The sequence below is a fragment of the Phallusia mammillata genome, chromosome 2 (assembly GCF_965637545.1).
Source record: "Phallusia mammillata chromosome 2, kaPhaMamm4.hap1.1, whole genome shotgun sequence".
Classification (NCBI taxonomy): domain Eukaryota; kingdom Metazoa; phylum Chordata; class Ascidiacea; order Phlebobranchia; family Ascidiidae; genus Phallusia; species Phallusia mammillata.
The window spans coordinates 11155987-11172670 of NC_137253.1; the positions used below are offsets into that span (position 1 = coordinate 11155987).

General features: G+C 36.8%; 1 protein-coding gene across 1 annotated transcript; it reads right to left on the minus strand.

Annotated features, from left to right (window-relative positions):
* Window positions 1-638: 638 nt before the first annotated feature.
* On the minus strand, window positions 639-12999 carry LOC145212969 (inter alpha-trypsin inhibitor, heavy chain 4-like). Its single transcript, XM_080081215.1, has 17 exons — window positions 12949-12999; window positions 12402-12604; window positions 11874-11955; window positions 10993-11160; window positions 10700-10848; window positions 9557-9826; window positions 9237-9358; window positions 8879-9001; window positions 8100-8244; window positions 7583-7711; window positions 7349-7425; window positions 6486-6652; window positions 6122-6302; window positions 2174-2287; window positions 1762-1854; window positions 1378-1468; window positions 639-852 (listed from the first exon to the last, which is right to left on the minus strand). The coding sequence occupies exons 1-17, from the start codon at window positions 12997-12999 to the stop codon at window positions 639-641; spliced, it is 2379 nt and encodes a 792-aa protein (XP_079937341.1).
* Window positions 13000-16684: the final 3685 nt, after the last annotated feature.

The following is a 16684-nucleotide window of genomic DNA, read 5'->3' on the forward strand; positions in this document are numbered from 1 at the left end:
GCGACTTTTATTTAGGTTGTTGACCCAGCGACCGACTTGGTCAGTAAGGAGAAAAGATCTTTTGATTTCAAGCTGTTGTCGCACGACAAACATGCCCACGCTTTTCACTTTTCAACGTTGTTTTGTAGAGGATTTCACGAATTAAAAACATGTTTTCTGTTTTTTGCTCGTTAAATTGAAAAACACACGAGTGATTCAACAAGGGGTTCACAACTTTTTGTACTAACCCCGACTCGGTAGTTTCTTTTAAAAATAAGTAAAAGCAGGCACAAAAAAATCATGTTGTTGTTTAATCATTCAATCAATGTCATTAGTTTGCGTGCCATAACACAACACAGCAAAACCCAGGGTTTTGTTGGAAATGGCCAAGCACATTCTCTTATATCTACAAAGGCATACCTTGTTGTTATGATTGCTTTTGATCTTGTTCATAACAGTGGAAGTTATCTTACGAAGCCCACAAAATGACTCACTATGTGTGGAAGCTTTGATATAACTATTGATGCGTGAGACATAATGCTCCTTGTTTTACGTTTGACGTACCACTTTACCCAATTCTTGAATGCCAAGTTCTACATTTTATTTACGAATAAATCAACGAGAGGGCAGTTCATGTACAAAGCACAGAGATATTGTGATCACACGACTTTCAGTTTGGCGGTAAATCCCCTTCCTTGTACTACGTCATCGGACTGAAACACTACCAGCAGTTGATCATTTGCTGTCACAACGATCGAGGTCGAGTTATAGCCACAAAAGGTTTGAAATTTTGGGTCTGGGTGTGCCTCGTCGAAGTCGGGATATACTAAGACTTTGTCGTGGCTGCAAGTTGGATCATTTTCCAAATCCATTCTAATAATAGAATAAGTGGTTATGATACTAGCAACAAACAAAGTACATGATATTAGCAACAACAAAATACAACAAGGGCCTTGTACAACAAGTAATTTTGTATTAACTTTGGTCGGTTACGTTATTATCGTTTTTTTGTTAAAAGCGTTGGTAAACGTCACGAGCTGTGACGCAAAAGTGTTTTTGTAGTTTTATAACAAATGGTTTTTGGGTTGACATACTTTTAAACCAATTCAGAAAATTAAGTTTTTTAGGTCGTAATGAGGATTTCGTAATAAATCTAAAAGATAGATGTGCTGGCCTAAAGCAAAACGCGTCTACGCGAAATATTGACTTTGCAAACAACATTGAGACTACAATTGCTTTAGACTGATGTGCACGTATACATGCAGACCTATAGGTCTTCAGTATAAAAGCATAAGTACAACACCAAAGTTGTAAAAGAATGCACTCTCACTTCAACCACATTCAAAGTTATGGTTTTCGGGATTATATTATGGTTTCAAGATGAAACCAAACACTCACGTGGTAAAGGATATTTGCAGTGCAGTGTTATTTCCTGTCGTCTTTCCTTTTGTAACGCTCCACCGACAATTACTTAAGGGGGGATACAAACCTGTAAGCGAAATTCAATGTTGAACTTTTATCATTCAAAATTCCAGCATACAGTTTCCCGGGCAAAACAGAATCGACCAGCGGCTTTTACATGTTTTTTTTCACAGAGTATATAATTTTCATCTACTATTTGTTAAAAACAGGAAAATAAAACGGCCTTAATTCGAACATGACTGCACTCCAAGATAAATTATAGCCAAGCGGTGGCGTATAATCCATTTTTTTACAGAATTGTTTTTTTCTGTAAATCCTTATTCAAATAGAATAGAATCTTTTGATTTCATATTTCGATACCTGGATGTAGCGGTGACATCAACGCAGTTTCGTTCACGACTTCGACAGAAAATCCACATTTAACCGAAATATCTGCATCCGTAGATGTTGAAACTAATGAAAAAGTATGAATAAATTACTCGTTTATATGTGTTTAAACCGCTTCCGTTTCTAATCGTTTTTGGTGTACTGATCATTTTCTTATGTAGGTGAAGAATCACAGTTTATATAATGCATTGAGAGCTAAAATTTCATTAAAAACAAATGAGGAAAAGTTGATGGTTGGATAAAAAGGTATCTTTGACGGTAAACAGCCCCATCAGTGGTCACAAATGAAAGGCAGCTATGTTTCAAATAATTTGAAGATAGGGCAGGAATTTGGCCGAATGATCTTACACTAAAATATCAAGAAAATCTGTTTTTGTTGTTTTACCGGAAGTGGTGGTTTCATGGTCCCTTGAAAATGCACTCGATACTTCTGTAGTAGTCGTGGTGATGGCAGTGGTTGTCGTTGCTGTGGTTGTTGCAGAATTGGAAAAATACATGTCTGTACGAAGAAAAGGTAGTTGTGTGTGTGATCTAACAAACTTTAAAAGTATGTTATCGCTTCTTCTGGTAATTCGGATGATGGTTTCAATCTTTAAACAGCAACATAAACAAAGTTCCATGCTGCAAGTCATTTTTTGAAAATGATTTTTGCGGAATGTCAAGAAACAATATTTTTGCGGGAATGTCAGTATACCCAGTCAGTTCCCTTAAAGACTGTTTATGTATATGGTAATGTCAAAGTTGGGCATTAATTGGGCCTTGTCAGCGCAAACGTCATTACAATATTAAACATTTTAAAATGGTCATTAACATAGGGTTACCAAAATTTCCCGGACATGTCTGGCGAATAAGGTTGTGGTTTACGTTTACTGTGTCTGTGCAACATTTAATACACGTTTATATAAAACGCGATATCAGGTTGGTTCCGAGAAGGTTGTCATTGAAAGCGCCCGGAATTTGATCCACACAGATGTGGCAACCCTATTAACAATTTCAGAGATTTGTCAAGAAGGCGTACGACGGTGGCGGCTTTTAGTAGCAATTCAATAGCCAAACACCTAAACGAGACTGTATCGGCGGTGCGACAGAAGTGCTTAATCAGCGGTTCTCAAACTGGGGTCCGCGGTCCTTTAGGCGTCCATGAGGCAATTTTGGGGAACCGCGAAGCTGTTGAAGTAATTCTATAATCTCCTTTGGCGTCAGTTTGTGCCACTAAATAAGTTTAAATCAAAGCAGAATTGAGAATCGACTGTCTCCATTGCTAAACGGTAGAGCTACTAACACTGGAATCTGGCTGGCCCCTGGTTGAAATTTGTTCGATAGGTGGCGCAACGGAGCATAGGCGTTTATGGTGCTGACTCAGCAATTTGGGTTTATGGCACCATACACGCATATGCTCCGTTGCGCCACCTATCGAACAAATTTCAACCAGGGGCCAGCCAGATTCCAGTGTTAGTAGCTCTACCTTGCTAAACAATAGCCTTTATTGATTGACAACTATCAAAAATGCAATTGTTCGCGGACAATCGTAATGCTTTTTTGTCTTGTCTGTGATGTCACAAGCTGTCTTTGGATCATTATTATGCGCAATTTTGCATAACTAGCTAAAATCCTGCTATCAACTTTCGTTTTTCTGAAATACACATTTAGTCTTAACGACTGCGAGCCCTCGAAATAATGGCAAAGAGGCCGTTTTGAAAAAAAATGAAATAGTTTGAGCACCACCGTGCTTAAAGATCTGAAAATTGTTGATCGAAGTTTATGTAAGGGTTCGGCCACTAATGGTAGTAATAGTGACTCGTATAAAAAATACTTACTTAAGAAATTCGCTTGGAGCGGACCTGGAACTAAAAAAGGGTAACACATTAGTTGCCTCCAGGTTAACTCACAACCTGCTTTTATACTTGATATTATTGAACAACTAATATCACTATTATTAAGACTGCAAACAACATGCGTTTTTTATGTTTTGTAAACACAATGGGTCAATGTTATAATGTCAAAAAATGCTTTATAACCCTAACCCTCTTTGCAGCAGCTAAATAAATAATTCAGCTCTTTGCGCCACTTATCGAAATTTAGCTAAATGTGCGTCTGTCGTTAGTTATGGTGTTAGCAGCTCAACCTTTTCCTTTGGGGTTAGCCTACACCTCAGTCACGTGGCATGTGCAGGTTTTCTTGTTTACTTGTACAAATCAAATTAACACGAAGAACCCCGGGGTGGAACGTGACGTATTTGAAACCGGTGGAACTGCTAACGTAAGAACTCGCAGTAGCCAGGTTTGGGAATTTCTGATAAGTGGCGCAACGGAGCATAGGCATTTACAATGACAATAATTGCTGAGTCAGCAAAGTCCTGCAGATTGGCTAAAACAAATAATAATATCGTTTACAAACAAATACAGATATCGTTCATACACAAATTCTTATATCGTTTACAAACAAACGATGATATTGTTTAGCCTATGCACAAATTCTTATATCGTTCATTTAAGAACGCTTAAAGTGTGGAAAAACTTGATTTGTTTAGGGTCGTAACAAGTTTCAGTTCAGAAACCATTTTTAACTTGCAAGTGTACGCAGTGACAAGGTTTCTTTTGAATATACAATATACTTATTTCCGGGATTTGCCGGGTAACCCTCGTACGATTGTTTAAATTGTTCGCAGTAAAGATATACAGTTGCAGTAACCAGAAAATGCGCACTGACCTAATACATGCAGCCTAAACAAAAAATCAAATTCGTGGTAAAAATTGTAAAACCACCAGTAACACCAAGTCAATATAGTACTAAACCGTTCCCAACTATTAGCCGTTTTTTGTGTATAAACAAGATTTAGCAGTTTTCACAGCAGCAATTAACTTGAACCTATTTTTGCACTTTATTTTCGGGCAAAAAATTGTAAAAGAAATCATTTGTTCGAAAGTGCAAACAAAGTTTAACCCTTTTTTATTTTTTGAGTTAAAGAGTATTTGTAAATAAAATAAAAACATAAAAAAAATTTCCCCCTACAATTTTATCGTAATTCATGACAATTTTACTTATTTTATTGTCAAAATATTGACAAACTTATTTTAAACACCCAATTCAAAATAATAACAACATTCGGAACTTTTAGAAAGAAAATTGTAAATGTTTTAGCATCATTTGCAAACAAAACGATCGAGCGACATTTTAAAGACGTATGTTCTATGTCGTACGGCGTAGCAAAACGTAACTTACTTAGACTTCTGGAGGAAAGTCCACTGTATGATGCCGCTGAAAACAAATTAAATTAAATTGTGAAATGAGACAAAAAGTGGATACCTCGGACAAGGGGAAAGACCAGACCGGACATATGTCATCGAAGTAGAATATTGTGATGTTTTATTAATCCTTTATGCCTCCATAACAAAGCAGTGTAGTGTTTGGGATCATGACTGGTTATGTTGATGAGGAATAAGTTAATTAAAATGGTCGGTTATTAAGCCATGGCTGCATTTCAATTTTTTGTTTGTAAGTTTATATTTTAATAGTTGTTAGCCAAAAGTAACTTTATTCTTACGCATTTGAAATAGGTAAAAAAAACATACTACTATACTTACAGTACGCCCTCCGAAAACTTCCTGAAAGAAAAAAGAAATTAATTGGAAATTCAACCTGGTGCAGGTTTGAATTGTATTCAAGTTTACTTACCTCCTCCACCTCCAAAATATGAGTTTGGTACTGCTGTAAAAAACAACTTGGTGAAGTACAAAAGTGAGGAATTATATAACTATATGCATATCTTTACGCTGACCATGCCACCGGTGTTAAGTAATAGATCAGACAGTTGTTTTACAATCAATCAATGCAAACAACTGAACACATTTTCTTGAAAATACACAGAAATATAAAATTAAGTCTAATACTAAATTAAGACGACTTGCTAAATATTTCCGTATAAGCAAGACTCAGAAATTATACCCCAGGGGAACTTAAACCCCAAAGCCTAAAATTGACTACAAACGTTTTTTGGGAAAGGCAAAGCGTTTGGTTAACATTGTGTTAAATGTCATATGCGTACAGTGTACACTGACGACTTAACTTAACAATAAGGACCCTGACAAGAAACTTATATCGACTTTACTGAAATTTTTGCCGCTTAAGTTTAAAATAATAATCGTGCGGACAAATCTTAGAAGGGGGTAAATAAGACAAAAAAATTACTAACACCTAAAATAAGAATAAAAATGTCTAGCCTACTTTGGAAGTTGATGTTAGGCTCGGAACCATGTCCATCTAATTACGGACACCATTGCCGTAACAATTAGAACATCTAACAACATTACTAAATTAACTTGTGTATACGTACTTGTTGCATATGCGAGTAAATGATTTGAATAACTGGCAGGAGGTGGAAAGAAAAAACGTCCTTCTACAGTTGAATCGTCATCTGATGACGTTCCGACTCCCGGTTGCGTCACAACCATTGACGTCACTTCGGTAACGAAATTGTATTTTAGTGAAAGACTCAATATTTCACTGTCGTGTTTCTGCGCAAAATATTGTGTTTTTAAGAAAAAAAAGGTTTAAATTTTGTAACTTAATTTAATTCCGATGCAACTCAAACGGATGCATGAAAGTTTACATGAAAATCTTTATGAAAGCAGTAAAATATTTTGTAATTAAAGTTTTCAATCAGCCGGTCTACGAAGGCCTAATGATAATTTTCTTACGTTGGTGCCCGACTTCTTTTTATCCAAAAGATGTTGAATTGTAAGATAAGCCCATATCTTCTCCATATCGTAAGTCTCATCAGCGAAACCGCGCTCTAAGTCACCGCCCTCCGTTTGCATGGAAACTGTTCCGTTACCCGAATCACCGTCAACTTTGCCAGTAAAATCTGGACAAAGCTTTTGATTAGCAAATATGTCAAAATCGACTTTTTTCAAGTACATTGGCTGCTTTTTAAAAAAACTGCAGAATAAAAACATAAAAATTAAGGTAACCTTAGAGCGAATACAAGACTAGAACGAATATTTTGTTTCTTATTTACAACTTTGAGATACAACTTTAAAATTTTTCGGTACAACTTTAAAATTAAAATATTAATATAGCCTACAAAAATATTTAAAAATAAAATATACCAAAATATTTCAAAATTGCCACATAGATAATACATGACGGCAAGGAACAGTAAAAATTGTTTTTAAAGCAGTTAAAAGTTCTGCTAAGTAAGACCCAACTGTTCATTGTAAAATTGATTCAAAAACGGAACGTTTTTGTATACCCGTGGTTCCCCAACGGAAAAAAATCCCTTTGGGGTGATTTTAAAATTTGAGAGGAGGAATTTACTTTAAATTGTACATGTGGTTTGTAAATAGATACCTCAGTTCTAGGCATATAACCTGTGAAGGTAATAAAGGAACGAATTTTAAATGATTTGTATTGCTATTGCGGAGGAATGAAATATGTATTGCGGAGGAATGAAAATATTTTGAATTGTTAAGTAAGGAATTCGTCGATAAAGGTTGGGAACCACTGCTATATAGGCTAATTTTATCAAACATAAAAAAAACATAAGATCAATTGCACTCACTGGAAAATCTGCAATCTTCACCATCAACGAATTTGCCTCCAATTATAACTTCGGATCCAGAAAAGTAGTGATCAAACCTAAATAAAATTTCAAAAAATCTTTTGTATTTATTAAGTTCTACTGATTATTAACAAACACTTGTCTAACAATAAAAAATTGTGGATAGACAAAATAGTATTTCTACTTTTGCGAAACATTTTTTTGCCATTTTAAACACTTTTTTGTGTTACATACTTAGACTTGGTGACTTTCTCAACTTTGCAGCCGTTATAATCTACAAAGATCTCTGTAAGCAGAGGAGATGCGACTTCGTCATAAAATCCTTTGACTTGGAGTGCCGCGTCAGAATGTGCATAAATTCGTCTAAAGCACAAATAAAATAAGGTAACCTCGGTTAATCCGAATCTTCGCCCAGTTCGGATGAAACTTGAGGTACAAATGCTATGTAATGTGTGTAACGACTTCGTCCAACCCATTTTGCCTAATCCGGACACTTTTTGGGGGGTTTAATCTGGTCCGGATTAAGCGTTTACTGTACACTCGCAAATGAAGTGAGTAAATCTGTGCAAGTAAGCTATGTTTATGGAATGTGTTTATTCCGTTTTAGCTATTTTGGGTTCGAATGCAAGGCCGACTTCACATTTGTCCACGTTTTTTATGGCAATTTCACCTTGATAAATATTACTGCAGGACCCAAGTTATTCTTCGCTTATTTTTTGTGAGAACAAATCAAACTGAGATAATATTTTACCGTGATGTTCCCTTATTTGCCTCCGCCAACCGTTTTAGAAAGGTTTGATCAACTCCACTTCCAAAGCCAAGGCCAAACAAAGAATACCTTCCATTCAACCGCTTTGTTATTGCTGTATGGATGGCTCTGGGATTGCTAATTAAACCTAAACACATACCCCATGCATTAACAATTGTACGACTGATTTTTTACGTAAAAACGACTGATTTAATACTAAGTTCGGAAAGTTGTATTGTTTAATGAATTGGTGACATCATGTTGCTGTGTTGTGCTGAGCGATTGTTTGTCTAAATGTTAGGCGTTTAAAGCAGTACTCTTCAGATGTTTTGGTAGAACCGGATCCCATTACGGCTACGACACCCTACGTACAGTTTACCGTAAGTTCACTTCAGCAACTTGCTTGAACATTTTTGCCTTGCAAACGCTTTGTAACCATCCCAAATCCCCGGAAGTTTCGCAAGCTCCTGGTTGGGAACCTCTGTCTTTAAGTTTAAAAACGAGAACGAAATGTCGAAACACTAAAACGCCTTTGCCCGAAATGCTAGTTCAAGAGATATTTTGTAACAACAAACAAATTGAAAAATTCTACGGCGCTGGACAAGTAAGTGTTCACTGTCTAATCAAGTTTGCTAAGTGCCGTTAGGTGGGAAAAAGAGCAAACTCAAATATTTAAAAAGCAACCGGTGGGCGAATGTTATAACCCAGCAGTCTTACTGTCAATTCAACAAACTGCGCTTTTTTGCTCTCAATCGGCATTTAGCATGTCCACCAATTCACACCTGCATTAGGAAGGCCATCAGTAAGAACGATCATGGTGTTGGCATGGACACTTCCGTCGCTAGGTGGCGAGATGGAGTCAAGCAAGGAAATTCCGCTTGAAAGTGCATCGTAAAACGCAGTCCCTGGAAATGCAAAAAATATGTCGCTTCTTGTCGATGTGGGCAGAAAGTTTGTCAAAAGTTGTTTAAATTATTTTTGTTTGCTAAAAATGGGTTTCAACAAGTGAGCTGTAGTTGGTAAATGGGCAACGGAGCTAAACAAAAAATTACGATTTCGAGCAATTGGAATAGAATACAATGAAATACAAACAAAGCTGATTTTGCCATTAAGTCCAAATAATTTGGCACTATTACTTACAACCGCCCGCATTTATTGCAGAAACATAAGCTTGAGCAAGGGTGGTGGTAGCTATGTTAACATCCAGCATTTTGCCTGGTGCCAAAACGTCCACATTCGTAGCAAAGGTTATGATATTAAACCTGCAAAAAGTACATTTAGAAACTGTTATTTGAAATGGCAAAATAAACCAAATTCGTTCTTGTCCTCTGAAACAAGAAATTTGAGCTACACTCTGATCCAGAAAAATGTAGGTAACCACTTTTGCGACCTATGCCCTATATGTGGTAACCACTTCACAATCCTAGAGTGCTAAAACGACAAAAAATAGTCATGCTAACTTGTCTTCAGGCGTCAGAATATCTAAAATGTTGCGCAATGCTTCTTTGGCTTGGCTGATGGGTTTTCCAGCCATGGAGCCGCTTTTGTCGAAAATAAAAACCACGTTTTGGGGGATCACTGGTAGATTGCTGGGAGCAAACCAATGTATGAAGTAGCCATCGCGGGTGACCAGCTGTTGACCTCCCGCTTTTTCCCTTGTGACGTCATAATTGACAGTGATGACGCTGTCTCCATTTAGGCTTGCTTGTTGCTCAACTGTGGGAGTGTACCTGCGACACAGTTAGTTCTGTTAATTTTGTTAACAGCTATGGTGGAAATCTTTTGGGAAAGCAACGCTCTCGGAGAAATTTTGAGATTTTTTTTCAAGATTTAACTGTTATTTTTCGAAATACGTGGTAAGTATTTTAACGCTGTTATTGGTTTTACATACTTACTTGGGGCCAGTGTTTTTTTAAGGTGTTTTTTTACCGAAACGGTCCCCCAAATTTCTCCAGCGGTTTCCCAAAATTTAATTTAACTAATAAATAATTCGTTTAAGCAAATATGGCTATTTTTTGGTATTTAAATGAAACACTTGCGGTCTCTTAAAACTACTTAACGGTCATCCAAACCAAACCTTAAAAAAAACCTGCTTGGGGGCCATCAGTTAACCCACATGACGAACCTTTTACTGTTAATTACAGGTGACATTATAAAAAAAACCTCCTCTCAAAAAGCAAAAAAAGAAACAAAAACGTTTGTAAACAGTTTTAATGCAAGAAAATGCTACTTGGCCAATTATACTGTTTTTCATCGTGCAAACGAAAATATTTCCCGACTAAATTTTGGCAATATTTTCGTTTAGCATAAGGAATCCAGAAACAGATTCAGATTTTGTAAATAATTTACAAGAAAAATCCAACAGATTGCATGGTCATTAACCGTTTATGAGGATAAATAACTGAGAATTGAAAACTATGTGACAAAATCAGTCAATGAATAAATATGAAATATATTCGTATCATATTTTTTCATTGACTGATTCTGTTACTTGGAAAATATTTTCCGTTTTTCCGTAGTAAATTTTAATTCATGCTCATTTGCGCTTAATGCGTTTTTAAGTCAAAACATAAAGTGTTTTTACGGACTTTCCTACGTCTTACGTTATGTAAGCTTGGGTTGCACTTCGTCGAATAAATGTTCCGTATTGGTTGGCCTCTGTATCTTTCTTTTTATCCGGAACATTTACATCCACTGCAACTATCCCCGTCGGCTCAGTGATAAGCACATCAACGCGGTAGTCGTCCACTGTCTAAAGCGAGAAATGTTGTCAGATTTCTTTTCAGATAAACAAACAACCCAAAATTTTAGGCTAACAAGTTTGGATGTCGACCCGCAGGTCACCACTGAATTCGACATTTTAGCCAGAAAATACATTTTGGTGCAATTCAAATACCTGTCCGAGGTCAGCATAGATCACGTGACTGTAAATTCCCAGTTTGCGCTTTAGCAGTTCCTCGTAATCCAACAGAAACATGACCGTTTCGCCGCCAGCAATATTGACGGAAACATCGAAAGTTTGAGTTTCTCGAATCGTTGTGGATAGAAGTCCGGTCGATTGACCCTAAACAACTACTGGATGGAAATTTAACGTTTTAAGCCAGTGGTTTTCAACCATTGGAAAATTATGCACTTGCATAGGAAAATTGTACAAATCAATGAAACCTAAACTGTTGTTTGAAGTTTTACTCAATTATTAAGGTCGCAAAGACTATAGAAAATTGGGGTTTTATGAAAATTACTAGGCCAATTTGAAAATGTTTAGTCAAAGAATCAAACAGATATTATTCGGTTATTTTTTCATCATGTACTAGAACAGCGGTTCCCAAACTGGGGTCCGCGGTCCCTTAGGGGTCCGTGAGGCAATTTTTGGGTGACCGCGAAGCGGTTGAAATAATTCTATAATCTTATTTGGCGTCAGTTTACGCCACAAAATAAGTTTAAATCAAAGTAGAATTGAGAATCGATTGTCTCCATTGCCAAACAATGACTTTTATGGAATGACAACTATCAAAAATGCGATTGTTCGCGCACAATCGTAATGTTTTTTGTCCTGTTTGTGGTGTAACATGCTGTCTTTGGGTGATTGTTATGCGCAATTTTGCACAACTAGCTAAAATCCTGCAATCAACTTTCGTTTTATGAAATACACATTTATGCTTAAGGACCGTGAGCCCTCGAAATAATGGCAAAGGGGCCGTTTTGAAAAAAATATGAAAAAGTTTGAGAACCACTGTACTAGAACGATGACCAAACCAATAAAGTTTTCGTTTTCACCTGTTGGACAGCTCGTTGAAACTGTTGTTTTGCAAGGGTTTTTTCCTTCACTACACCGACATAAACAGTGCCATCAATTTCCCTAAAGAACATTAAAAAAGTTGTAAACAGCCAAATATTTGTATTTTCGCATTTACTTTACTAAACATAGTAATACAAATACTTGAATAAAAAATGACCAATGGCGTCCTACAGGTTTTTTTTTAAGGTTTGGTTTGGGTGACCGCTAAGTAGTTTTAAGAGACCGCAAGTGTTTCATTTAAATACCGAAAACTGTAGTTGTAGTTGCAAGTCCAAATTTTGGGAAACCGCTGGAGAAATTTGGGGGACCGTTTCGTTCCCCCAAAACACCTTGAAAAAAACACACTGGCGTCCTATATTAATCTCGCCACGAGTTTTAAACCTTTGAAATATTTCTTTGTTTTCGGTTCAACCACGAACTAAGGTGATGATGTTTGCTTTAGTTGTTATACAAATACTTAACATCCAAATACAAATACTTGACATCCAAACTCCTGAACAACTTACATGGAGAAATTCGACATGAATGCAGTCTTTGGGAGTCGCATCTTCATTGAAATCACATTTGCAGTGGGCGATGTGTTTTCCACAAGAATTGAGACGGTGACCCTTGCGTAGCGCGTTGTAATTCTCGAATCAGCATGAAAGGCGGCAATGTTGGCTCCGTGGCCACCCACTGCCGATCTTCGAACCCTGCTGTTGGACTTTGCCTATGAAAATTGAATAAAATAATTGAGTAATATGTCCTTGGGTGTAGTTTTGTAGCCTCTTCAACAATATGTGATTACAGGTATTGAAATACAGTAAACCTCGGTTAAACCGGATTCGTTTTTTCTTTACAATACGCTTTGCTTTATAGCAACTGCTTACTGTTGGCTACTTCCCAGTCAGAAATTTTCTTATGTTTTTCTCCGGCCAAGTAAAAAAATTCCCCCACGTATCCTTACGACATCTACTTTCTGCCATGTTTATATAACACAAATTAACGTGAAAGATAAATCTGTGTTGTGCAGTGGTATGGGCCATACATACGAAAACCACACATGACACAAACATAAACGCCAGATATGACAGGTAGATCGCCAAATGCTCTGCCGTTTAACATATTTAACCGATACAGTTGGGGTTGTATAGGATGTCGAAACGTCGATTGTATGTAATAAAACTGCTAGCAATACTCGGTTATACATTATGTCTGGCAGTAACAGTTTATTAATTTGGGGTTGTCATTAATAATTATTAATTATAGATTATAATCATTATCAGCACAAATAACCCGACCGTTTATTATGCTATCTTTGAAAATTGTCACAGATGTGTTTGCAGTGCATGAGCATAACTCGCAGCAGTTTTTTGGGTTTCAGTCGAGCGTGATCGTTTTGTGCTGAAAAATGAGGTTGTCGCATGGTTTCTAATACGGTTTAAGAAAGTTCAAAAACGTGGGGCTTAGTGATGCAAAACCTTCTGGCCAATCAGCTACAAACCAGGGTTGCCAGGTACTGTCGGCTGGATTCGGACAGTATTTGTCTGAAAATCGGACATTTTAGGACAAAAAAAACGAGAGCGTAAAATTGCTAACAAGGTATCAATAGCGAGGTGCCAACTCCATTTTTTTGTGCGTTTACGTTCCCTACACTCATAAGCGCCGAGTTACACAAATGCAAAGTGGCAGACGTAAAATATGACGTCACTTATGCGTGCAACCACAAGAACTGAAATCCAAACTTAAAGCGCAACAAACTTCCCATGTTCGAAAAAACGATATGTTTGAAATAAGCTTTAGTTGACAATTGCAGCACGTCGCTGTAGCGTTTATCATTGGTTTCGCAACGTTTAAAAATGTTTCGTCAACTTGTTGCTTCATATCACCTTAGATAACCATTTGTTACAATACAATTGCATTGTACACAACAATGGCCAAACATTCACTGGCAGACAATTATGTGTTTAATGTCATAAACAAGGTACTAACCAAAACAAGTTGCACTTTTGAATCACGTTTTGTCGTAAAAAAAGGTTTGCAACCTTTAAAAAATAGGAAGGAGACAAAAAGTTATTCAGTCAGCAAAATTCGGACATATTGGGACAAAAAACAAAATGTCCTAATGATTTTTAGGCGTCGGACACAGCATGTGAAATTAGGCCAATTTATCGTTTTTTGTCCGATTTTTAGGCCACCTGGCAACCCTGCTACAAACCTCTAAATTTTTAAACAACGAATGACAATGTCAATTGTGACGTTGTCCAATCACATCGTGTTCTATTTGAGAAATCAAAATGTCGCAATGCTACGAGACAATCATTTGCGGTTGTTGTACTCTGTAGAGCAGGGCTTCCCAAACTGGGGGTCGCGACCCCGGAAGGGGTCGCAGAGAGCTGTACCAATTTTGCAGGAAGTACTCCATACACTGGGGTAGAGTACGGGAGTGCCGCACACCCCCGGCCTTGACCTTTGTATAACGTCACAATGTTGTTTTTGTTCAAGTTACGTCGTTTTCAAAACGTTTCCAGCTAAGCGCAAACGAGCTTGTAGTGACGCCATTGATCGAACAAACGTCGGTTGAAACGCAACAATTGCAATTGTTTTGAAATACACAGGCATTTTAATTGCAACATAAAGATGACTACGGTGGCCCACAAGTGCAATTCAACATTTTTTTGGCTGACATTTATTTTTCAGTGCAAACATTTATTTTTCGGTGCAAACATTTATTTTTCAGTGCAAACATTTATTTTTCAGTGCAAACATTTTCATTTCAGTGCAAACATTTATTTTTCGGTGCAAACATTTATTTTTCAGTGCAAACATTTATTTTTCAGTGCAAACATTTTTATTTCAGTGCAAACATTTATTTTTCGATGCAAACATTTATTTTTCAGTGCAAACATTTTTATTTCAGTGCAAACATTTATTTTTCAGTACAAACATTTATTTTTGAGTGCAAAATTTTTTTTTTGTTGCAAACTTTTTTTGAGCAAACATTTATGGCTTCGTCACCTAAGACTTACACGCCGTGTCAAAAATTGCAAAATGACATGGTAGGCATTGTGCAGCCTACAATCGGAGCTTAGGGATGTAATCAGGTCTTGTCCGGGCCAAGTGTGCTAAGCGATGGCTTAGTGCGGTGGTTCTCAACCTTTTCATAGATCAAGTAACCTTAAGGACCTGTGGCACCAATAAGTAACCCCTTAGGACCCGGTGACCCCTGCACACAAAAAAAACGCAGATAAAAAACTTACTTAAATTAAAGTCCAGGATTTATAGGGGTAGTAATGAATTTCTATAAAACATACAAACGGCATAAATATTAAGACATGGGCCATGCGTACCTTAACAAGTAAGTTACAGTGCTTACGTTTTACAAATTGCTATGGCCATGAAATTAGGTAAAAAGCCGAATCCTAAAAATAGGTAACGGCAAATCAACTTTTTAGTTCAAGAATCGTTAAAGTTTATTGTTGAAGAAAAATCACATCAAATCAAGTAGGTATGGTACTTGGTGGCCCCAATGTGCCACGAAGACCGAGTGACAATTTGTCGATTAATTTAAAAATACGAATGAACATCCATATGGAATAGATCCAAAGTCAACACATTTGTAACATATCCTTAATTTTGTGCATTACGAAAGAAAGGGGTTACGCCACGAAGGAAAAATTACTTAATGTCTCTTGGCGAATGTTTCTAGTGAACCGACAAGCGTGGCCCAGAGGGCCCCGGTTGAGAATCACTGACGTAGTTCATTGAACAGGGGCTAAGTCTAAGCTGGTTGAGTCTGGACTTAGCGAGCTAAACAAGGTCAACTAATGGCTTAACAAATTTAGCACGGGCTAAGTATGGACAGATTGGGGGCGGGCTAAGCTGGCTGTGAGAGCGAAGCGGGAGTACAGTTTCAGGCGTAACCGGGAGGAAGAAGGCTCAATAAAGCCATATGCAGCAATGCTTTCTAAAGGACTACTTATTAATAGGGCACAAATAAAAATTGATTTTAATTTATCTGAATTTTCGGGACTTGAATTAAATATATGTCGGTTTACCTACTTCACTTTGACAATATGAAGCAAAATACTTCACTTTGGCATTATAAAGCAAAATAGTTCGATGTGGCGGACAATTTGATTTTTTTTGAGAAGTTAACACAAGGGGTAGAACACCTTTATTTTAAACTAAACAATAATAGGAATTGTGATGTAATTGCTTGACAATGAAGCCTATTAGCAATTAAGCTTTAATGTAAAACAACACAACATTTTACATGTCCTACAGTGCAGCTAAGACAAACAACTCCAGCGTTTTGGTCTTTGGCACACTGTGCAGAGAGTAGGCTACAGACAGAATGTAAATGTGGATAAGTGCAAAAAACAATCCATCTTAACTTTAAATCCACAACATACTTGTTATTATAATTTTTATTAACTATAGAAAGTACTGAATTGTTTAGTGGCCAGGGATTACAACCAATTGCCTGTGTAATGTACAGGTTTATCACGTTTCCACAATTTTGAAAAATTTTGACACACCCTGTAATGGAACCTAAAAAATTTTTGGCACTGAAAAACAAATGTTTGTACTGAAAAAAAAATGTTTGCACTGAAATAAATGTTTGCATCGAAAAATAAATGTTTGCACTGAAAAATAAATGTTTGCATCGAAAAATAAATGTTTGCACTGAAAAATAAATGTTTGTACTGAAAATAAAATGTTTGCATCGAAAAATAAATGTTTGCATCGAAAAATAAATGTTTGCATCGAAAAATAAATGTTTGCATCGAAAAATAAATGTTTGCAT